This window comes from Gymnoscopelus microlampas (assembly GCF_963454915.1).
Source record: "Gymnoscopelus microlampas genome assembly, chromosome: 9".
In the NCBI taxonomy this organism is placed as follows: Eukaryota; Metazoa; Chordata; class Actinopteri; order Myctophiformes; family Myctophidae; genus Gymnoscopelus; species Gymnoscopelus microlampas.
Window position 1 is genome coordinate 33,318,794 of NC_139946.1, and position 23,806 is coordinate 33,342,599.

The 23,806-nt window shown below is 42.5% G+C and overlaps 1 protein-coding gene across 1 annotated transcript in view; it reads left to right on the plus strand.

Annotated features, from left to right (window-relative positions):
• The window catches only part of fcho1 (FCH and mu domain containing endocytic adaptor 1), a 59,141-nt gene that overhangs the window by 7,230 nt on the left and 28,105 nt on the right, over nucleotides 1–23,806 (plus strand). Inside the window, exons 2-4 of the mRNA XM_084066546.1 lie at nucleotides 3,498–3,559; nucleotides 19,125–19,216; nucleotides 21,334–21,408. Coding sequence (XP_083922672.1) covers nucleotides 3,533–3,559; nucleotides 19,125–19,216; nucleotides 21,334–21,408 — 194 coding nt within the window. The 5' untranslated portion in view covers nucleotides 3,498–3,532. The remainder of the gene's footprint in view (nucleotides 1–3,497; nucleotides 3,560–19,124; nucleotides 19,217–21,333; nucleotides 21,409–23,806) is intronic.

Genomic DNA, 23,806 nt, shown 5'->3' on the forward strand with positions numbered 1-23,806 from the left:
GTCATATGCGTTTAAACCGACTTAAAACCTCCATAATAACTGTAGTATCTGACTGTGTGCCTCTATCTGGATGTCTGTCTGTCTGGCTGCGTTTCTCACACCGTCACCAACGGAACAAGGAGACATCGAGCAGTCATGTAGTGTACAAGGATTTACCCAGAGTCAGAGTGCTCAGTAAAAGGTACCAGAGATTAATTTTAATTTTTATGGAGCCCAGCGGGTTATTCTTTTTTTCCCCTCCCTTGTTTAAACCTTAAAATAACTCACCAGCGTGGGATTTAATTGTATTGTTTACTGCTGTTAGAGGTTTCACGTGTAGCCCACCCACCCAGTGCTTGCTGGGTAAAGTCTCATTTACACTTTGTCTTACGACGCTGTCGTATGCCACAAATGGCCGATCTATAAGCTAACAACGCGTCTCATCGCAACACGTCGTGAGCTAGTAGATATGCTATTTTCAGCACGCAGCACCATTGTACGACTGTGTGTAAATTAAGCATTAAAGTCCAGGGCCTGCTGATGCTAATGGAGTGAAGCCATCTGATGTAAACCCTCGGTGACAATGCATGCAGAGCGTAACCATAATTTGCTCCGGTAATTAATTTTTGAATAGAAACCGACGATGATTTATGATGTGTCTGTACTCACTTCGTCTGAGCTTTGTTTGCCTGACAGCAGAGCTCATCTCAGCTGAACGTCTAGTTAAAACCACATGTAAAATGCTGGATGTCAGCTAGTTCTTGCTACTACATCCCAGCAAGTGACTGGCTTGGCTTCCACGCCTTAGGCCGCACCCGTTTCCATCCGTCTCTGTTTCTGTCCCTCCCTGTAAAAGAAGAAATATAGGCTATAAAAGGAGCACAGTAAAGTCCCAAATTTCAGTGTGGCACATCAAGTCTACCCAGCTAGAAAAAGTATGTCAAATCCAATATTTGTCTCTTTTCTCAAACTCCATCCCTGTCTGTCTCTATTTTTAGTTGCTCATTGGCCTGCCCTTCTCCCTTCCCCCTCTCTCCCTCTCTTTTTAAGTTTTATTTTTTTTCTACTAAAAACCAGCTGGTAGATTAGTGGGGATCATTGTCCCTTTGTCCTTGTCCCTACATGGGTACTTTATCATGGCAGAATGTGTTCAGGGACTGTTCTCTTGGCACCGGCAGCACATGATGGTGGTGTGACCTTTCCAATAAAATCCTCAGTGTTTGTTTAACTGAGAGTTTTATAAAGGGACCCAACTGGACCCATGTGAGGGAACACTGATAATTTTACTGTGTGAAATTGTAATTGAGCTTTAAATGAAAGAAAAAAGCATCTGTCCCCTGCACTGTGCTTCACATACTGTAGGCAACTCTTTTTGTGTTGCTGTTATTGCCTGTGTGCATAAACACTGAGGATTCTGTGTTTACGGGTCCAGTTTTACACTGTCTCAGAGTTATATTACCCGAGTACTATAAGCTCTACATCTATATATGTATGTGGGTCTAGCCTATTTCGCCTGTTAACTCTCCTCAGAGTCCTCCCTGATCATTTCCTCTCCCCATAGACCTGCAAGCAGAGAGGGTAGTATTTTGTCTGTCCTTCTGTCTGTCTGTCTCCGTCTCTCCTTCTCTCGCTTTCTTTCTGTTGTGTCCGAGTAGCTCACTCTGCCAAACAGAACGCTGTCCACAGGGGGCCTTTAGTCCCAGTGCTGAGCTAATTAACAAGGTGAGAGGCTGGTGGTGTGTGTGGGTGTGTGTCTCTTTGTGGTATTGTATGTGTGTTTGTGTGTACAGTATGTGTCCTTGTGTGTTTCCTGGCTGCCTAATGCCAGGTCGCCTGGCCCGAGCTCAGTCTGTGCCAGGAGAGGGAAAGGGCTGTTGTCAACACACACACACACACACACACACACACACACACACACACACACACACACACACACACACACATGCACACGCACACGCACACGCACGCGCATGCACGCACGTTCAGTAGAATAATGGATAGCAGGAACCCTCAATGAGAGCTGCCCTGGGGAAGCATGTGTTCATTATGTGTGTGTGTATGTGTGTGTGTGTGTGTGTGTGTGTGTGAACAGGGTTGGGTGGGTAATGTGGACAAAATCAAATATTACCATATCTTGACCAAATACCTCTAAAAGAAAATACAATACCATGTTATTGTCACAGTATCCATACTTTTCAAAAATAGTGAAACTAGCAGATCTGCGACTCAAGCGTGACCAGCTATTTTGGAAATGTATTGTAAAGTATTAAGTAGGCAATAGGCAAGGAAACTAGGAAAAGACGACGCTACTTATGCCATATCACTATATTAAGATATCCAAAATCCTATCTAGATGATATCTATTCTCATATCACTCACGATATCGGTGTAATATGGATATATTGCCCAGCCCCATGTCTGTCTGGTGTCTGCATATTGTGAGTACCTGTCTGTGGAAGCAGAGGATCATGTACATTCTCAACTGAAGCATTCTCAACTGCTGCTGCAATATTTTCCCTGTCCTTCAGCCAAATGTAAGCGATATTGGTTTTGCTACTTATTATTGAAACAACCCTTGCAGAGACCAATCACTGACTAAAACATGAGAAGTCAATGTTGCATTTATCTGTCTGTCACACTGTTTTGTTCTGAAGAGCTAAACTCTCTTTGTGATTTTCATAATTATTATTAGTTTATTAAGTGTTGATATTGTTCTATATCTATAGTTGTAAGGCTGGGATAAATCAGTGGAATGTCGTCACAATTAGGCTATAATAGTTGCGTGTGTGTGTGAGCTTGTCATCAGTGTCAAAAGTGTCTTTCAGATGCGTCATGTGATCTTTTAAACTGAGTGCTGTCCTGAGGTACTGTATCAGATCGATGCACACATTTATAATAATACTGAAAGTGAAAGCAAGTATCTTTCATCTCCTTGGCGGTTACAGTACTGTACCTCCTGTTTATTTCTCGCAGTCTCTCTGTCCCTCATTCGACTCTTTTTGTTGGCTACTCTTTCTCTCTCTCTCTCTGTACTGCCGTTTCCTCCCAGACTGTCTTTGTGTGGGTGTCCTTGAAGTTGTCAAACATGCCTCTCTTTTCCTGCCAGGGCTGCTGTTACTTAACTAAAGACTAGCCAAGTGTTGTCTCCTTGACATTACCTTCAGTATCGGTGTATTGTTCCAGACAGGTTTCTCCCTGCTTGACTCTCCATCAGAACGTTCCATACTCACTCTGTTTCATCAATCTGTGATATACAGTACGTGATGCTTGCTTTCATATGCATTGTAGGGCAGAGTTATGGTTCCTCCCTCGGCTGCGACTATGAAAAATGTGGGAGTTTGCAGGAGGTTTAGGATCAATACTAGTACCTAAGGGAGAAAAGCTGCTAGCATACACACGCGCCTCCTATACTTTTGTGTTTAGTCGAGTCTTGCTCCGGCTGCAAGCGAGCAGATAAACGGCAACTGTGTCTGTCTCCTCCTGGTTCTAATGCATGTCATTTTTTTCTCTCTTTACAGATCACTCACTGTACAGTAAGTCCCTCTGAGTGAAGATGGCCGTCTTTCAGAACAACTTCTGGGTGAGTACAGTATGTGTAATGCCTGCCACCAGAAAGCATTTAGTATCATTCGAGTTTGCACTCTAAGAATGACATTTTCCGTCTCATCCAGAGAGTAGGTGTCTCCTAGTGTCTTGCTCAAGGACGCATTGTCAGGACATGTGGCTTTTAATGGATATAACCCTGTGGTTATTTGATACAGGACAATACAAAAAGTCTCATCACAAAAGTAACGTTGGAAGCCGGGATACATGCCTGTAATGATGACTGTCTTTATACAAGCGTATTCTTCCAGCTGTCAAGGACATATTTTATTGCCCATTCAGCACAACATTGAGTAAGAATAATGAGTCACAGAGCTTTGAGAGTTCCACAGTATTCTCACAGGCTCAGGGGTGCATGCTGCTGTTCCAGGTACCCACGCAAGCGTCCTGCTTTCTCCCACCTCCGAAATGTAGAACTTTAGTAGAAATTTTAAAACACAAATGTTGGATCAATAAATGTAATTTAATATACAGTATATTTTAAGATGCAACCTTTCAGTGTGGTATGAATCACGTGGGAGGCGGTGCTTACTGCTTGAAGTGAAAAGTGGAGACATTTTCACACACACACACACACACACACACACACACACACACACACACACACACACACACACACACACACACACACACACACACACACACACACACACACACACACACACACACACACACAGAGAGTGTGAGGTGGAGTGACTATACCAGGCCATGTCTCTGTCAGCTGGTCCCAAGACCACTTCTTCTGTCTCTCTCTTGCATGCATGGCTTTGCTGTCTTTCGCTTTGCTTGCTTTGTCCATAACACCCTTTTCTCCCTTCCTCCCCATTTTGTACACCTGGTGAAGCTATTTCAGGTGTGTCCTACTTCTACATTGCCCCTTCAGTGAAATATTGGGACAAAAAAGTATATAGAGACAAAAATGTGAACCCTTTTATGAGGGATAAAGCTTCTCAAAAGTAGATTCTGATTAGATTGAGTATACATAAAAATCATGCTTCTGAGCTAGAGGTATACAAGGGATAAGAATATCGGTTGTTACTCATTGTGTACTACTGTCTACTTCTTCTCACCCTGTGTATGTATTAATATGCTTGTACACTTGTGTAGTCTTATGTGTGGCTCTAGTGTTGTCCTTGTCCCAACAACGTAATGTAATGTTTATTACAGCCTTATTACTGTGCCGTCAGTCATCCATAAATTGTGCCAGCTTTTGTGTCCTGGGTAGAATTGCAAACAGGCACATTAGCCGACTGGGACAGAGGGAGAGATGCAGCTTGGCAATGAAAAGTGGAAAGGATCAAGCTTTCAAACAGGCAGAGATGCCGGCAACAGATGAGCAAAAGAGGCAGATAGAGAGACAAGTGGAGAGGGCATAGACTGGAGGGAGGAAAAGACGTTTCTATGTTAGATTTTATGCTTTGCCTTCGTGTGTGTGTGTGTGTGTGTGTGTGTGTGTGTGTGTGTGTGTGTGTGTGTGTGTGTGTGTGTGTGTGTGTGTGTGTGTGTGTGTGTGTGTGTGTGTGTGTGTGTGTGTGTGTGTGTGTGTGTGTATGTATGTATATATGTATATATGTATATATATATATATATATATATGAGACCACTTCTTCTGTCTCTCTCTGGCATGCATGGCTTTTAGACCGGGAGCCAGGCCCAGCCCTCATAATGTTTTCTGCTAAAAAAAAATCACTATGATTTCCTGTTAGCATATACCTTGGGCCATCACAAGGTCATACTGACCACCCCCAACTCGGGGCCGTTTGGTCGCAGGGGCCCCAAAACCCCCTTTTTGGGGGCGAAATTATGTTAATGGAAATATTCATTTACTAAAATTACATAAATTGTCTTACACATATGAAATTCGGCATGGAGTATCCTGACACATAGGGGTAAGTAGCAAAATAGGATTCTGGTGCTTGCTACCATTGTACTTTTAAATATGACCACAACATCCCCAGAAAAACAAAAGAAAATACTGTCCGCTTGACAAATTATAACAAAGATGATTATTTCCCAGCACTTTATGGTGAATATCAATTCAATTCAATTCAATTCAATTTTATTAAAGTGTCAAATCACAACAAGTTGTCTCAAGACACTTTACATGTAGAGAAGAGACCCAACATCCCACCCTGAGCAAGCAATTTTGCGACAGTGGCAACGAAAAACTCCCTCTTAATTCAACATATCACTGCCACACTTGTATATAGAAAACTTCCCATGTCCCTAAGCTTCAATTTGAGCCCAAGATGACCTTTGTATCTTGAACATTACTCTTTCTGTAGCCAAAATTCTGCATTATACCTCAAATCGGAGAAAATTGAGTATTCAGTCATAGTAGAGGCCCTTGGAGTGGTCCACGGGCGACTGCTTATTTTCTTTTCTAGTTTGGATTTTTTGGCATCCTTAGGACCTCCTAATATAGGGATCTCGATGATCCCAAGAAGAAAAGTGGTCCAAAGTGTGTTTTTTTCAATGTTATATTACCCCTATGAGACCTGCGGGATTGCTGGCTGGAACGCCAGCGTGTCTTTCGGAGACTATGGCGCGCTAGACGTAGCCCAAAGATAGAGATACCATTTGATTCTAGACAACCTCAGGTTTCCAATGGGACCAACCTTGTCATGCTACCTTGTCGGGAAGGGGGCTAAATACCTAATGATTCAAAGTTACACAACATTTTGGCGAGGGAAAAACGGCCATCAACATTTTCCAAATGGTCCCTTGAGCTGTCACCTCAATATATGTGAATGGAAATGGGTTACATGGATACCTACAGCCTCCCCTGTACAGACATGCCAAATGTATGCCAATCTCATGCAGTTTTGGGCAGGAACCATGCAGTTTTTTGAATGCAGTACAAATATGTAATTTCCGCCTATTGTAAAAAGGAGACCACTTTACTGTATCTACTGTATAGCTGTATGAGACCACTGTACTTTATCTATTGCTATATGAGACCACTGTACTTTATCTATTACTGTATGAGACCACTGTACTTTATCTATTGCTGTATGAGACCACTGTACTGCATCTATAGCTGTATGAGACCACTGTACTGTATCTATAGACCACTGTACTGCATATATAGGCCATTGTACTGCATCTATAGCTGTATGAGACCACTGTACTGTATCTAGACCACTGTACTGCATATATAGACCATTGTACTGCATCTATAGACCACTGTACTGCATCTAGAGACCACTGTACTGTATCTAGACCACTGTACTGCATCTATAGACCATTGGTCCAGTGGTCTACAGAGCCTGGGGGGGACCCAGGCTCAAGAACAGCTTGCCCCCAGTGGGGGGCGGTCACCGCGAAGACTTGGTAGATGCAGTACAGTGGTTTACAGATGCACTAAAGTGGTCTACAGATATACTAGAGTGGTCTACAGATATACTAGAGTGGTCTAGAGATCACGACAGTGGTCTACAGATGCACTAGAGTGGTCTACAGATGCAGTACAGTGGTCTACAGATGCACTAGAGTGGTCTACAGGTGCACTAGAGTGTTCTACAGATGCACTAGTGTTCTACTGATGCACTAGAGTGGTCTACAGATGCACTAGAGTGGTCTACAGATGCACTAGAGTGGTCTACAGATGCACTAGAGTGTTCTACAGATGCACTAGAGTGGTCTACAGATGCAGTACAGTGGTCTACAGATGCACTATAGTGGTCTACAGATGCAGTACAGTGGTCTACATATGCACTAGAGTGGTCTACAGATGCAGTACAGTGGTCTACAGATGCACTAGAGTGGTCTACAGATGCACTAGAGCGTTCTACAGTGCATCTGTAGAACGCTGTACAGATGCACTAGAGTGGTCTACAGATGCACTAGAGTGTTCTACAGATGCACCAGAGTGGTCTACAGATGCACTAGACTGGTCTACAGATGCACTAGAGGGGTCTACAGATGCAGTACAGTGGTCTACATATGCACTAGAGTGGTCTACAGATGCACTAGACTGGTCTACAGATGCACTAGACTGGTCTACAGATGCACTAGAGTGGTCTACAGATGCACTAGAGTGGTCTAAAGATCATGTGAGTGGTCTACAGATGCACTAGAGTGGTCTACAGATGCACTACAGTGGTCTATAGATACAGCAGTTAGTCTATAGATGCAGTGCAGTGGTCTCATACAGCTATAGATCCAGTGCAGTGGTCTCTAGATGCAGTACAGTGGTCTTAAGATGTAGTACAATGGTCTCTAGATGCAGTACAGTGGTCTTAAGATGCAGTACAATGGTTTATAGATTCAGTAGAGTGGGATATAGATGCAGTACAGTGGTCTAGATGCAATACAGTCATGGTCTCATACAGCTGTAGATGAAGTACAGTGGTCTCATATAGCAATATATGCAGTACAGTGGTCTCATATAGCAATATATGCAGTACAGTGGTCTAGATACAGTACAGTGGTATCAAACAGCAATAGATAAAGTAAAGTGGTCTCATACAGCTATAGATGCAGTACAGTGGTCTCATACAGCTATAGATACAGTAAAGTGGTCTCCTTTTTACAATAGGCGGACATTACATATTTGTATATTGCATGGAAAAAAACTGCATGTTTCTTACCCAAAACTGCCTGAGATTGGCATACATTTGGCATGTCTGTACAGGGGAGGCTGTAGATATCCATGTAACCCATTTCCATTCACATATATTGAGGTGATGTTTTTCCCTCACCAAAATGTTGTCTAACTTTAAATCATTAGGTATTTAGCCCCCTTCCCGACAAGGTAGCATGACAAGGTTGGTCCCATTGAAAATCTAATGGTATCTCTATCTTTGGGCTACGGCTAAATTTGAGCGCGCCATAGTCTCCGAAAGACAGTCTCGCCGGCGTTCCAGCCAGCAATCCCGCAGGTCTCATAGGGGTAATAAAACATTGAAAAAAACACACTTTGGACCACTTTTTTTCTTGGGATCATCGAAATCCCTATATTAGAGGTCCTAAGGATGCCAAAAAAATCAAACTAGAAAATAAAATAAACAGTCGCGCGTGGACCACTCCTAGGGTCTCTACTATGACTGAATATTCAATTTTCTCTGATTTGAGGTATAATGCAGAATGTTGGCTACAGAAAGAGTAATGTTCAAGATACAAAGGTCATCTTGGGCTCAAATTGAAGCTTAGGGACATGGGAAGTTTTCTATATACAAGTGAGGCAGTGATATTCACCATAAAGTGCTGGGAAATAATCATCTTTGTTGTTATTTGTCAAGCGGACAGTATTTTTATTTTTTTTCTGGGGATGTTGTGGTCATATTTAAAAGTACAATGGTAGCAAGCACTAGAATCCTATTTTGCTACTTACCCCTATGTGTCAGGATACTCCATGTCGAATTTCATATGTGTAAGACAATTTATGTAATTTTAGTAAATGAATATTGCCATTAACATCATTTCGCCCCAAAAAAGGGGGTTTTGGGGCCCCTGAGACCAAACGGCCCCGAGTTGGGGGTGGTCAGTATGAACTTGTGATGGCCCAAGGTATATGCTAACAGGAAATCATAGTGACATTTTTTTAGCAGAAAACATTATGAGGGCTGGGCCTGGCTCCCGGTCTATTTGCTGTCTTTCGCTTTGCTTGCTTTGTCCATAACACACATATATATATATATATATATATATATATATATATATATATATATATATATATATATATATATATATATATATATATATATATATATATATATATATATATATATATATATATATATATATATATATATATATATATATATATATATATATATATATGGCAAATGGGTCTAACTCTTTGAGGTTTTGAGATAATGTGTGAATACAGATTTTTTTTTTTTTTTTTGTTCTTTATTTACCCAGGGTAGTAGCTGAGCACAAGTGCTCATTTTCAGCAACGCCCTGCACATAGAAACACACAGACAGACAGACACATTAAAACCTGGGAGCTGACTAGTACAACCACAGTCTTATACTGTTGGCCACTACGCAGCTCCACTGGAGCAGTTGGGGTTCAGTGCCTTGCTCAAGGGCACTTCAGTGGTGTTGGGGAAGTGGTGAACATTCACTTCCCCATCCAGATTTTTCCTGCCGGTCCGGGGATTCGAACCGGCGACCTTCCGGCAACGAGGGCGCTCCTCTAACCTTTAGGCCACCACTGCCCACAAGATGTATGTGTTTGTTATTTTATTATATGTATCTTAGGAAATGTATCTTACTTGCCAACTTGCTCCCTGACGCCAACAGCTGTGTGATCATAAATCAGACTTCGAGTTAATGAGTCAATACATGCCACCTGGGAACAGGTCGCACACAGGCTGATCTTATTCCTTGGATCAGGCACATTCCAAATGAGCACCTGCTCACAAAGCCTTTCCATGCAGTGTGTGCTGTCTATTTCCATCAGGAGCATTAGAGATCTGCTGCTTACAGCACAGAGGGGGTACACCTGTTTGCTCTAATTAATACATCCTTAGTAAATTAGGAACTTGTGTGTCGCTGTCGAATTTCCTTCACAGTATTATTTGCTGATTGTTGAATCTCCCCACAAGGTACAATAAACTCAATGACCTCTAGTTTGAGTGCAGTAGACTGGCACACTTGGCCGATAACTATACAGCACAGTGTTTTCACTGCGTTCCACACCGGCACTAAGGAAATATCCCATCAATGCCAAGATTCCCAAGTGTTATGTGCTGCCGAAAACCATTCATGTTTACTGTCCTCAATCTACTGTAGCTTGACATCAAGATGTTTTTTAATGATGATTTTATATTATTTATGTTAGGGGGCGGCCATAACATAATGTGGTTGGCACAGCTGAATGAGTAGACTCCTTCTGGGAATCAGAAGATCCCTGATTCGACCCACGGATTGCCCCCTGAGCGCTCAGTCTATGTGTTGAAGTGTCCCTGAGCAAGACGCTTGACCCCGTTCTGCTCTTCGGGCGTTTTAATAGTGCCCACTGCTCCTAATAGTAAGGATGGGTAAAGTGCATGCAGAGGAGGACACATAGAATGTGTAAATGTACAACGAAATGTACAAGTACCTCAAAGGAGCAATATGACATGAAAGGGTGTGCTTTACCATCATTACTGGCACTTCAGTGATACTTGCAGAACTCTGCACAAGTGCCTCTTACCTGACCGCATCACTGTTGTGCCAATACTGACGGTAAAGCACACCCTTGAGTGTTATATTGTGATTATACAACAGTTACCGTCAAAATAAACAATATCATTAACATGTATTCATATTGTTGGGAAATTCACTCTCAAAATAACAACCTTTTTGCAAGTGTCATCTCTGTTTCCCTGGAAATACATGGGGTCTGACAGAGACAATACTGTAACTAGTCCCTGTTTACTCAGCCTTTCCAGACCCATTGAGATGGCTCTGTGCCAGCCAACTTGAGCTAATGAGCTAAATCTGACATTGAGACTTCCCAAACTGAATCAGTGCCACACATAGAGAAACATATCTTCACTACTTAGTTCAATCTTGTTGTAACGAAGACTACTTCTGCAAACTTAAAATTACATTTTAAACTGCTAGTGCCAGCCTAGCGTATTTACCAGCACAGCTGGATGTCAGAGTGGGAGGTGCTTCTAGTACACAGTCAATCCACTCAGGATTTTACAGTTTTAACATCATGGCTGAAGAGCGGTGGAGTAATATTCATATTGTGATTGACTAGTTGTGCTGTCATACTCCGCACAGCAGAGAATCTATTTTGAGCAATCGGATTGCTTAGTCGGAACTACCTGTTTAGTTATGCCAGAGAAATTCAGTTTATACAGATGCAGAGTGTGCATGTACACAATGGGCTAATGACAGTAGTTTTGGTCAGGCTCCAGGTAATTTGCGTCTCAATTTAATATCGAATCTCACTTCCTCATACAGGTTCTGGTAATGTTACTGTCAAGCTCTGCCAGAAACACTAGCCATTTGCCATGAGCTTTGTTTTGGCTGATTTAATTGGTAGAAAAGCGTTACTTCTTTTAAAATTTTGGGGCGGCAGTGGCTCAAGAGATAGAGCAGCTGCTTGGGAATTGGAAGGTTCCCTGTGCGATCCCGACACCCCTGACTTCATGTCAAAATGTCCTTGAGTATATAGTAAGACACTGAGCAAAAAAGTAGACTAAAATGTGAACCCTTTATGAGGGAACATGATGTTCTGTACAGCACTTTGGTCAAAGAGAGTTGTTTTTAAATGTGCCTTTTAACTGAGCACACACACACACACACACACACACACGCGCGCATAGTACTGTAGCTTCTGGCTACCCCAGTGACGACAGTGTTGCTAGTCAACCGTCACCTTGGTTCATGAAGCTGTCTCTCTGTGTTGTGTTCTATGAGAACCGTAAACATACGGAGCTGTTCTTCATAGGGTTATAGCCTGTATCTATCTCCTCTCCCTTTGTCTTTCACTCTCTCTTTGTACCTTTTTCTTTGCTTTCCTTCACCTGCTCGTTTTCACTGCTATATGCAGTTCAAAAGACATGTCCTTCCTCCAGTCTTTGGTCCTTTCTCATTCCATCCTTGTGGATCTGTTCCGTTCCCAGCTAGATTAGATTAATAGCTCTGTGCATAGAGGCACACTGTCCTGCTAGATAAAGGGACATTCTGAGTATTTGCCTTCAGGTTTGCAATAGCAGATGCAAATCCATAGTTGATTGGGTAATAAAAGTATGTTTGTGTGTCTGACGTATGTGTACGTACAGTATGTGTGTGCCTGCACGTACATACAGTACATCTACCCATGAATGCATGTCTGTGTTTCAGCATTGTGTGTGTGTGTGTGTGTGTGTGTGTGTGTGTGTGTGTGTGTGTGTGTGTGTGTGTGTGTGTGTGTGTTAGCTGCTGACTGTGCTGCAGCATTGTGCTGGTGTGTGTGTGTGTGTGTGTGTGTCATGAGCTGGTCCTGTGCTCTGACTGCACCGCATCACCGTAGCCTCACGTGATGACCGCTGTCATCACTCGAGGGCTAACAGGCCTTGGCTAATGGCTCTGGCCTGAAGGGGAGTCAAACTGTGTGTCTGCGTGCGTGTGTGCTTGCGCGAGAGAGACAGTGAGTGTATTGCAGTCACAGTTCTATGACAGGGTACTGTTTGAGTGTATTTGTGTAGTTGAAGCATGATCCCACGTGCACACATGGTATCTTTTGTATGCACGTTTGTGTGACAGGGAGTTCTCACAAATGATTATTATTCAGTACAGTACAGTATAGACCTCCACGAGCCATATAAGACGTCCAAAACACATCAACACAAGTTATGCTGAATAAATCATCTTTTGGGGTTTTATTTATTTAACTTTAAGATTAGCCTAAACAGTAGAACACAATAATCAGTGTTGGGCTGTAATGATGCTAGGCTATGTTGGCCACTACTCCTCCTAACACATGAAAGGACTGTCCCATTTAGCTAAACCCAGTCAGTCAGCAGAAAAACTTCAGTGAGTCAGCTAAACGCCCTCTTGTGTCGCTGTCTGGTTTGTTGACAGGCTAATGGATTGCTTGGTTGACTAACGTAATTCTAGTGCGTTATGTAGGGTTGCATTAAAAGATTTTCAATGAGAAAAGAGCTTGAATTGCCATTATAAGTCCATCCAGTCGTGGTAATAGAATCGCCATTAAAGACACATTAACAAATGCATTCTCTCACCGTGAGGAAAGAATACAAAAAGGCCCTGATTAATGAAAGAAAACCTATTTATTATATTACTTACAAGCTGATAATCCTGATCGAGCTCTGGTCTGTCACACACAACCCCCCACCCCCCCCCCCTCTCTGTCTCTCTCTCGCGCTGATTGAGCTCTGGTCCGATGACAGAAACCGTGTCTGTCTGTTTGTTCTGGGCATAAGTTAGGAGTCTTCCAAGTCAGGGAGTCAAGGTGAGCGCTAACATTCAGCCTTCCTTGGCACCAAAAACGATTATCTCAGTTTTGTATTCATTTAGTTATTGATTTCAATGCACAGACTCAGCAAATCTGTCATGGGAACATTGTAAGTTGGTGAAAGACCTATAGTAAGGTTGAATAGAAGATACCCAAGGATTGAACTTTGGGGAAGTTGGAACCCCACATGTCTTGGTGTTTCACACGAATGGATAGTTGCCAGTGGAAACAAAATATTCCGATAGGAGGATAAGTTAAAACCATGCCAGAAGATCGAGTCAACCTGCTCTCTTCTATTCTGCCCTGTTCTGCAGCAGTAAGGTTTCATATGACTGCTTGCCTGCCTGCCTGCCTGTCTGTCTTCCTGCATCACAGCACAAGAATGTCCTCAGTCACCGGACCCCCTTAAACTGTCAAACTGATGTTAGGCAGTCAGTCACTGAGTCAGGTGTCCATAATGACGAGTCAATCTGTTTGCATCAGACACAGATTCAGACTGAGCCTGAGCCAAACTGAGTAGTGCATTTCTTGTTAAATGTTCTAGCAATAGAGCAGCAATCTAAAAGAAGCGGCAGAATTGGCCCTAGGAAACTGCAGTCAGAGGCTGAAGACTATGGGCAGAGGTCTCCATAGAAGCTAAGAAGTGTTATGACCCCTCTGACCATCCCTCTCTTCCTGGCCTTTAGCCAGTTAACCACTTAAACACTACAGTACTTAGTTGATCGGGGTCCCCTAGGGCTCTATACCAGCTCTGCTCCTTTTTGCCCTCTTTGATTTGATTTGATTGTCCCCTTGGGGAAACGTGTCCTCTGCATTTAAACTGTCCTAAGGATTAGTGAGCAGCCACCATGCAGCACTCAGGGATTTAATTTGATTTCACTTTACACCGAATCTCTTCACCAAAAATAGGTACAAGCTCACACAATGCGTTGTGTTTCGATGCTTTGTGAGCTTGCAGATCAGCTATTTTTGCCGAATGTTCGCAGGTGTTATGTGGTTAAGGCAGACATGCAGAGGCAGTGTGAATCAGACAGGTCCTTTGTTTATTCTAGTGGGCGGCATGTGAAGCTGGCCCTCAGGTCCAGTGTTTTGTTTATGCAGCCCAGGTTCGTTCTCTTTCTGTAATTATGCCCGGTGGAGGGCGGGGGTATGTCTAATTAGAACCAAGTGAGAGCAGACCTGACGTCCAAGAGTGTGTGTTTGTGTGTGACTATGTATGCATATGAGTGTTCATCTGCTGAAATGCTTGAGTGCATACAGACATATACAGATGTGTGTGTGTGTGTGTGTGTGTGTGTGTGTGTGTGTGTGTGTGTGTGTGTTAAGAGGGGTTGGGCTGTGTGTGTGCGCGTGTGTTAAAAGGAGTTAGGCTGTGTGTGTGTGTTAAAAGGAGTTAGGCTGTGTGTGTTGTCAGCTAGTGGGCTGATGCTGTAGCAAAACGCTCAGCCAGCAGAATAGCCTGCAGACTTACTGTGTTGCAAAAAAAGATATTGTGAGAAGTCCCTTGGGGAAAAGTTTTAAAAACACAGTTTTTAATATCATGTGATCTTACTCCTATTCTTAGAGCCTTGATGTGTATGAGTCCAGTGATCAACTTTACATGTTTCACAATGGTGGCGTTAACATACCTGTATGTGAATACTAGGCTTTGTCTGTAGGCAAATCCAATGTCTTTCTCAAATATGATCTTCAGGACTGACTGTCAGCACTGTGTTAAGTTATCTAATCAGATTTCTGTATTGAGACATCGTCGACCTATCTGCATTGGTTGCTGATCTACAAGCTCACGTGTCCTGGTATGAAGCGCTGTGAGCTTGTACTGTCGCTCTGCTATGTTCGGGGAGCGACGGCGTCATTATGACGACGAATAAATCAGGCGTCGGTGTCCAAGCGTCCAGACTATGACGCATCAAATCTGATTAGCAAAAATCATTTTTTTGCTGTTCAGACTTCATAAAACCAATCTGGATGGGGCGAAATTCTGATTTGGGCTGGCAGTCTGAACATAGCCCTAGTGTTGTGCATTCCGTTGAATTGCCTTGTGACCGATCACCAGACAGTGATCCTAGATCAGCACGCCTGTTCTTTGAGTCCCTAATCATGCTGACCCCCGCCACCACCATTATTTTGACCGATTGGATGTGGGGATGAATGGGATCCTGTCCTCTATTGTTAAACTTCTTCCCCCATGCTGACTATAGATTTTCAGGGAGAGAAACGGGCAAAACGACAAGTCCCCTGCCCCTCACCATCCTCCCCTTGATAGAGTTGGAACAAATTCACCCTGCAGCTGTGTGAAGTGCTCAGAGCCGTCATGAGAAAAGTTGTCAGAAATCCCCCCACGCAGATTTTACACACGCCCCTCATTCCTGTCCTCTCCTTTCTCCCCTCATTGTCATGATAATGTGCTTCTTCGTGCATGACCAAAGCGGTCATCTTAATTGATGAAAAAAAGAGAGCGAGAGCACACTTGCGGAGCAGAGGAGAGAGAGATGGGATCAGGGAGGGAGGGGGAGGATGCTTAGATCAGTCATGAAGGATTCTCTCATGCACCGAGAGGCCTGAGGAGTAAGTTATGGAGTGCTTTGAGAAGAGACTCTGCAGGCTTCTTGTTCTCATGAGTAGAGCTAGCTGGTAGATTGATTTGTCATGCCCCAAAATGTTCTATTAGCACACTTTGAGCATCATGCACAGAGCCTCTTACCAATGTAAAATACACATTATAGTCGTGCACGTGCACATTCAATCATAGTTTGCCGTGACCTTAGTAGCTAATGCCATCATAATTTCTTCACACTTGGAACCCTAGAACTGCCATGGTGAGGTTTTTGATTGATTGATTGAATACTTTATTGACGATTTGTAATGGTACAGGCAGTACAACAAGTTAAAAACACGCTAAATGAACCCAGAAGCTCGTTTCGATTATTGTGGTCCATTAAATATTCAACACTCAACACTCAAACAGCTGGACAAAAGAACAGTGCAACAAAAACTACACAACAATATCGAAACTCAATATATACGGTACATATTAAATTCATGATAGGAGCTGTATTGTGAGCGGACTCTGCTTTTTTTGTCTCCATCCCATAATACAATCCCTGAGGGGGGAAAAAGCAACAAAGTAGTAGTTATAAATCTATAAAATGGAGTCATAAATCTAGGTGCATCTTTTTGCTTTTCATCTATGGAGTTGGCGTTCCTTTATGGTTGATGAGGTGACAGTAGATCAATGTCAGATGTTCCCTGCATGCATCAATTGAAAGTAGTGCTCTTCTTCTGCTGAAATTAAAAGGTGTTCTTGATTAGTAAGCAATTTTAGCTGGAAACATTGTTTTAGATGGCAATATCCACAATGCACAAATAGTTTCTGAGATATTGTTGCCTCATAATTAATGTAATATCTATTGCAAGTTATTGGGATGTAAATTGCCAAACTCATATACTGCATTTGCTTTTATAAATATTCAAGGCCTATCACAATTATTTTTATCAAGCTGTGAGCAAAACTGTACTGAACTGAACTTAGAATAATATGTTAACTTTGGCAACCGATAAGCCATATTTGCATACAGCCTATAGACGGGCCTACTGAACATATTGCACAGGTGTAATGTCAACCGAGGTGGGGTGTGTGCGTGTGGGCCTTAGCAGCTCACCTTTCTATAACCAGGGTAGGGTTTCAACAAGAGCCAAGTTGCAGAGGAGAGAATGAGACAATGGCCAGAGAAGATAATAGAAACTCAAGGAGAAGCCTATCACCAAGACCAATAGCCACATGTCTTATTTCAAGCCAGTTTATACTGCAGAATTAAGCAGTCGCAATATTAATCACATAAACCGTAGCGGCCCTGTTCTGGGCATTCTGCGAAAATACAGGCTCAAACACATTTCAACACGCGTATATTGAGCTTGTCTAGAGTGTTTTTTTTTTTTTGTGAAGATATTTGACGTAGAGGGGAAAAAGGGGACCAACAATAGACCACTGGGGAACCCCAGTCAAAGTAGTATATGGGGCTGGTTAATACAGATTTTTGCTTTGTAAAACGTGTTCACAAAAAAAGACAAGCACAACAAGTGTCCTGCTTTCATCACATTTACATGACATTATTTCTTGAAGCAAATTCTTCCATTTTGAAACGCATTATCAAGTCGTCTGCCAGTACAGAGAGATAAGATTATTTCAAATGACCTACAGTATCTTGAAACAACACTAGCGTTGCATAGAAGCTCAAACGATATTGAAGCTCAAGATAAAAATAAATTCGCCATAGCTTTTCTTAAGTTTGTCTTGCTCTGTGAGGTGAAAGTCCCAATCCCCGGAAAATGACATGCTGCTATGTTGATGTTGTCAGCTATGACGCTATAGGGTTCTGTTTTGTAAGGTCACGCATGAATGAGCCTACTTGTCAACAGCCTGTCTGAGACTTCCGCTGCTCACACACACACACACACACACACACACACACACACACACACACACACACACACACACACACACACACACACACACACACACACACACACACACACACACACACACGTGCACGCATACACCTCAAAACAGCTACTGCTTCTTTGCATGCCTGTAGGGAGGGAGTTCTGTGAGTGTCGGTATGTGTGACAGGGCAGCTCTGTGTGTGTGTGTGTGTGTGGTTTTAGGTAACTCTGCGCCTCTACAGCATATGCCCAGACCCTTCCTTGGCATTCCATCCATTCCCCTGCTACCTGGGAATTTGTCTGGGCTGCTCTGATGGGGTATTAATAGGTCCTGAGAAGCAGCTGCCTGTCTGCCTGCCTGCCTGACTTGAAACACAACCTAGAATGGACCCTCTGTTAGCTGGTCAATGTGTGTTGGGGTTTTTCAAGAAACTAGACAGGGCTATTTTTAATTGTGCTGCCTTAGTCTGGCTCCTTTTCCTCAATTACTGACATTAAAGTTAAGCCAGGTGTCTGTGATTACAGCAGAGTGGTTATGATGCCGTGTTTTGCTCAGTGGTAATTCTGGTATTGGTCGAGTCACAGGGGAACCCTGCTTTGCAAAACAGCACGACTCTGTGCTGTTCTCATGTTTGAGTAATGTTGTTGAGTCATGGTATTCCTAAGCTGTTTTTGCTTACCGCAGCCAAACATCTATGGCAAACTGTGTGTGTAAGCTGCAGTGGTGTGTACTGTGCACAGGGCACACATCGAGTCTGTTGCGTCCCTTGTGAGCAAGCAAAGAGACTTGCAGGGAAATATCAGCCGCAAAACCCATCAGAAAGGTTTTCTCATCAAAATGTCATTCCAGGGCTTGATTACAAAACAACATTGAAACACACACCCACACAGAATGAAAGGGCATGAAAAAGAAAGGAGGAAAGAAAAAAAAGTTGTGTGACTTTAATAACCACTGTTAAGATGGAGATTTCTTCTTTTTTTCAGGCTGTGAATGTCAATGCTTCTGTTGCGTGGGTGTGTGTGTGTATAGGATACTAATGTGACCAATTAATCTTTTAGAGGAACAACGGTGACTAAACATTTTGATAAGGGTCTAGACTTGTACGAAGAACACGCCATACTTAACATTCCTCTCTTTGTCTTTAGTTTCTAATAATGGCCCTCCTGTGTTTTATGATTTGTTTCTCGGTAGGGGGAGAAGAATGCCGGCTTCGACGTGCTCTACCACAACATGAAGCATGGCCAGCTGGCTACCAAGGAGCTGGCCGAGTTTGTCCGTGAGAGGTAAGCCTCTGTGTGTGTTGTATGCATGATCTGGCTGCACAATATATCGTTTCAGCATCAACATCGCAATGTACACATGTGCAATATTGACATTGCAAAGGATACAATGTAGCTAAGACAAATTGATTCTTCATTTCGCAGAGGTGTCATGTTCAGTCAACCAGTATTGAACAACTGCCCAATATTTCACCCTCTAAAGTCACCCTAATCATTGCTAGAGTGATAAATTCCTTCCAAGTGGCACTAGGGAAATGTATTGGCCTATATATGCAAATCAGTAAATTGTTTCCATTCGTTCAGCCCTAATGCATGAGTGTTTGTGTGTGTGTGGGAGGTGGCAGAACTCGGAAGTGTTCGATCGGAAAAATATTCTACCGTTTCAACTTGGCACACTAGGGCTGCACAGTTAATTAATTGCAAAAACATTGAAAGTACAATATTGGCTATTGTTTAGAGGGAAAGTTATTTCAGATTACTTCCAACGAATGCTTTAGTTTAGGATATTAGACAGAATCACTGTCCCATAAATCGCAAGCGTGACACAGCAAAGAGCAAGGAAATCTTTCATCCAAATCCAGAGCTATTGCCACCAAGTTTCACCAATATAATGTAATAAAAAACAAACTCCTATCTTTATACTAATTGTGCAGGCCTTACATGATGTTGACATTGACCAAGCTAAAGGCTGGTTGGGTGAAATGCTTCAACTGCAAGTGATCTGTCAAATAATTTATTCAATCACAAAATGGTAGTTCTGCCAGCAGAATGCAAAGTGGGCAGTAGAGATCATTCACATGTCAGAATATTTTAATGATCTGGTGTATCCTTGAGAATTGGAGTTTATCTTTCTATGTTTTTCATATCTGGGTGCCTAATGCTGAGCAAAATTTCACTCTAAAATCGTTATAGAAGTTACCCTAAGTGTCTGCTATTTGTGTCCTTTCTCATATTAAATATCTTACTGAATAGGTGAACAGTAGGACAATTTGGTAAATAGCAGTGCAGAGTTTCCCAGTAATTTCTCACAGCAAGTGACCAACAACACCAGTGTTTTTACATTTCTGACATTAATTCAGAAGTTACCGTCCTCTGCACATTCCTTGCTGAGAGGAAATTCGCTTATCTGCCAAATTAGCATCACACAACCAATCAGTGGTCAGAAAATAAAATGGGGACATTGTGGGATAGTGGTGGGATTCCACAGGACAGTGCATGCTATTGAAGTGATGAGACACACACACACACTCACTCACTCACTCACTCACTCACTCACTCACTCACTCACTCTCTCTCATTTGTCAAGCTGATAGATTTTATGAAATATTATCAACTAGTTCCACAACATCCCTCACAGCTCAGGTCATTGTCTCTACTGCAAGTCTTTCCGTAGTCATAACCGTAGTGTGACGACAACTTTCTCTCAAATTGCCCATTTCAGGGGCTTATCGGGTGAACCCGACAGATCGGTTCTTACATCGTCTAATAAAGATATATTACTACTGTTAGAATAGTGGGGGCACGGGTCGTGACCCAGTTTTTCTTCCGATGTCTACCGTACCAGCACTCTGTTCAAGATCAATGTGTTTGTTTTATGTCTCTTCCTCTTCCTCTCCCCTTCTTCCTTCCACTCCACACCTCCTCCTCCTCCTCCTGTTCTGCCTCAGTATCGTTCTGTTTGCCCTCTAGATATATGGATCGATATGTACTCCCTCCCCGCTGACTTTGGGGGTCTACAGACGGTTATTAAAGTTTTATGTTCACTCTTGGCGAAATAAGGAGAATTCATTATTTAAACGTGTTATTGTTGCTACAGTACATTTATCCAACGCTGAAGTTAAATCTTGTATCTCTCTGGCTTTGGTGGTTTATGTCTGGATCAAAGTGTAGTACAGTCTGAATTGGACGGGACAGAATATATGGGGTGTTATCATGGGCAGGGGGGTTGTGTGAGGAGGTTTTATTGAATTTTTACCATTCTGCTGTGTAGTGTTCTCTCTCTGTAGTCTAGTTAGTTCCAACTTTAAGAATTCATAAGCTATTAGTCTTGTCTTCCTGATTTATTACTGGTAAACTAAAGACTTCTCGTTCTTTGTCCCTTCTGTGTGTGTTTGTTTCAGGGCTGCAATAGAGGAGACTTATTCCAAGTCCATGAGCAAGCTGGCGAAGCTGGCCAACAATGGCAGTCCACAGGGGTGAGTGAGGTTAACGGGCCTCCACACAGTACAGTCAAACCACACCTAATTCTCCTCACAGCACATGCCTCTCATCAACATGTAGTTACATACGTAGTATTCATTATTAAACACTACATTAATACTAGACACAAGGCTGGGTGATATGGACAAGATCAAATGTCACAGTATTTTTGACAAAATATGTGATATTGATATTATGTGATGATAATATCTTTAAAAATCTAACATTTTCCAAAATGGCAAAAATTGCTGATCTACATGCTCCCCAATGCGTCACATTGTGAGCTTATAGATCTGCTATTTCCATTTTTATTTTGAATGTAAGATGGGGCTTAAGTGATTAAAACCAGCCAAAGACAACATCACAATATTACGAAAATCACAGATGATATCTAGTCTCATATTGAGAGACCTAAAAAAGAAATGTGGTGTCTCCCCGGGACCCAAAGTTACAAAAATACATTATGAATTAACCACTTAAGTATATTTACTCATATTTACTGGGGCGGCAGTGGCTCAGGGGTAGAGTGGCCGGGTAGAGTGAGCTGGAAAACCGCAAGGTTCCGAGTTCGATCCCAGGCTGGGGCGCTCCCCTAGAGTTAGTGTCGAAGTGTCCTTGAGCAAGACGCTGAACCCCTAATTGCTCCCGATGAGCAGGTTGGTGCCTTGCATGGTTTCCTCCGCCATCGGTGTATGAATGTGTGTGTGAATGGGTTAATGGCACAATCAATGTAAAGCGCTTCGGATAGAAGCGCTATATAAATGCACCATTTACCATTTACCTTTTTTTACTTGTGACCCATAAAAATGGGTCCCGACTCCTGACCCACTGTTGGGGAAAAAAATGACTTTGATTGATTGAATATTTTATTATACAGAAATGGAAAACAGCACAAGTACAGTCAAACACTTTGTCTAAAAGGATAACACCAAATAAGTCCTTGTGGCTGACTTGTTTCCATTGGGGTCCTAGGTATTCAATTCACCAACATTCAATATCATCACAAATATGCAACACTATGTACAGAGTAGGGAAAAAAAAGGGGGGGGGGGGGGTTTGGTCCCCTGTCTAAGGGAGAAGTGATAACTACCTCCCCCTTTGGCCTCCTGAAAGGTGAATTTTCAGGGCTAACTGCACTAGAGCACACTCCGAACCTTCTCTCCCGCGCTGTCTGCTGTCTGCCCTAATAGAGACAAAAGATTGGAATGGGGAGTGGACTTGCACACACACACCTATGGAAACTAAGCCCAGTCTTGTCAAGACTGGGCTAGACTGTGTTGGTGTTCTAAATGTTTTCCTACAGAGGCTGTATCAGTGTGATGGTACCCAGATTAGATCACATCTCTGCTCTGTGGTTTCTGACTTCCACTCCTCCTTCCTCTCAGAGCTGTCTTTTTCACTTCCTGTGTACAGTCTGTGCTCTGACATTTCTCTGTGCTCAATTAAACCTACAACATACAAGTACTGTACAACGTACAGCAATTTAACCACTTAAACCATATATACTGTAACTGTACTTTGTTGACCGGGGTCCCCCAGTGGTCTATACTTGGTCCCTTTTTCCTTTTTTCCCTCTACAACAAATCTCGTATTAAAAATAGCCGATCTATAAGACACAATATAATAATATTGACATATTATGAGCTTGTAGATCTGCTACTTTATATTGCTTTTTTTAAAGCAAATATTTTTATATATCGCCTATTTTTGACGTATGTCCGCCTATTATGACATGTCCAGATTATGGAAGCTTGGGTTTATGTGGTTAACCAGTCTAGCCACTAGTGGTCGGTTTCTGGTTGTGAGATGTTATGATTTCACAACATGATGATCATTTGATGTGAAGTCAGCAGTAGAGTTTGCGTGATACCATGTGCTCTCACTGTTTTGGGTTTTGGCCCATTTCAAAGTAAATGTTTAAATGACAAATGTAATATCAGGTAAAGAAGAGGTTACCTATTTGGGCTGTATTCTTGATAACAAATTGACAGATGAAAGTCAACGAAAGAACTTTTTTGGGCAGATTTTTGGGCAGGCACTAAAGACTCTACCTGGAGCCCTCATTCAATGCCATTTTGATTATGCTTGCACCTCTTGGTTCTCCAACACCTCAATGTCACTATAAACTAAGCTCCCACCTAATTCCAACACACACTAGTTTGGGATAGCTCAGGGTAGAAGACGGGGTTAAGCAAATATCAATGGGATTGGTGTTTTAAGATACATAAAGGGACAGTGCCCTCATACATGTCTAACTACTTTTCCAAAGTGAGTGATACCCACAGCCACAACACCAGAGGGAGCACCCACGATCTGGTACCCCCCAAATTTAGCACAAACATGGGAAAATAGTAATTCTACTGCTCTGCCACCGTAATGTGGAATGCCCTGACA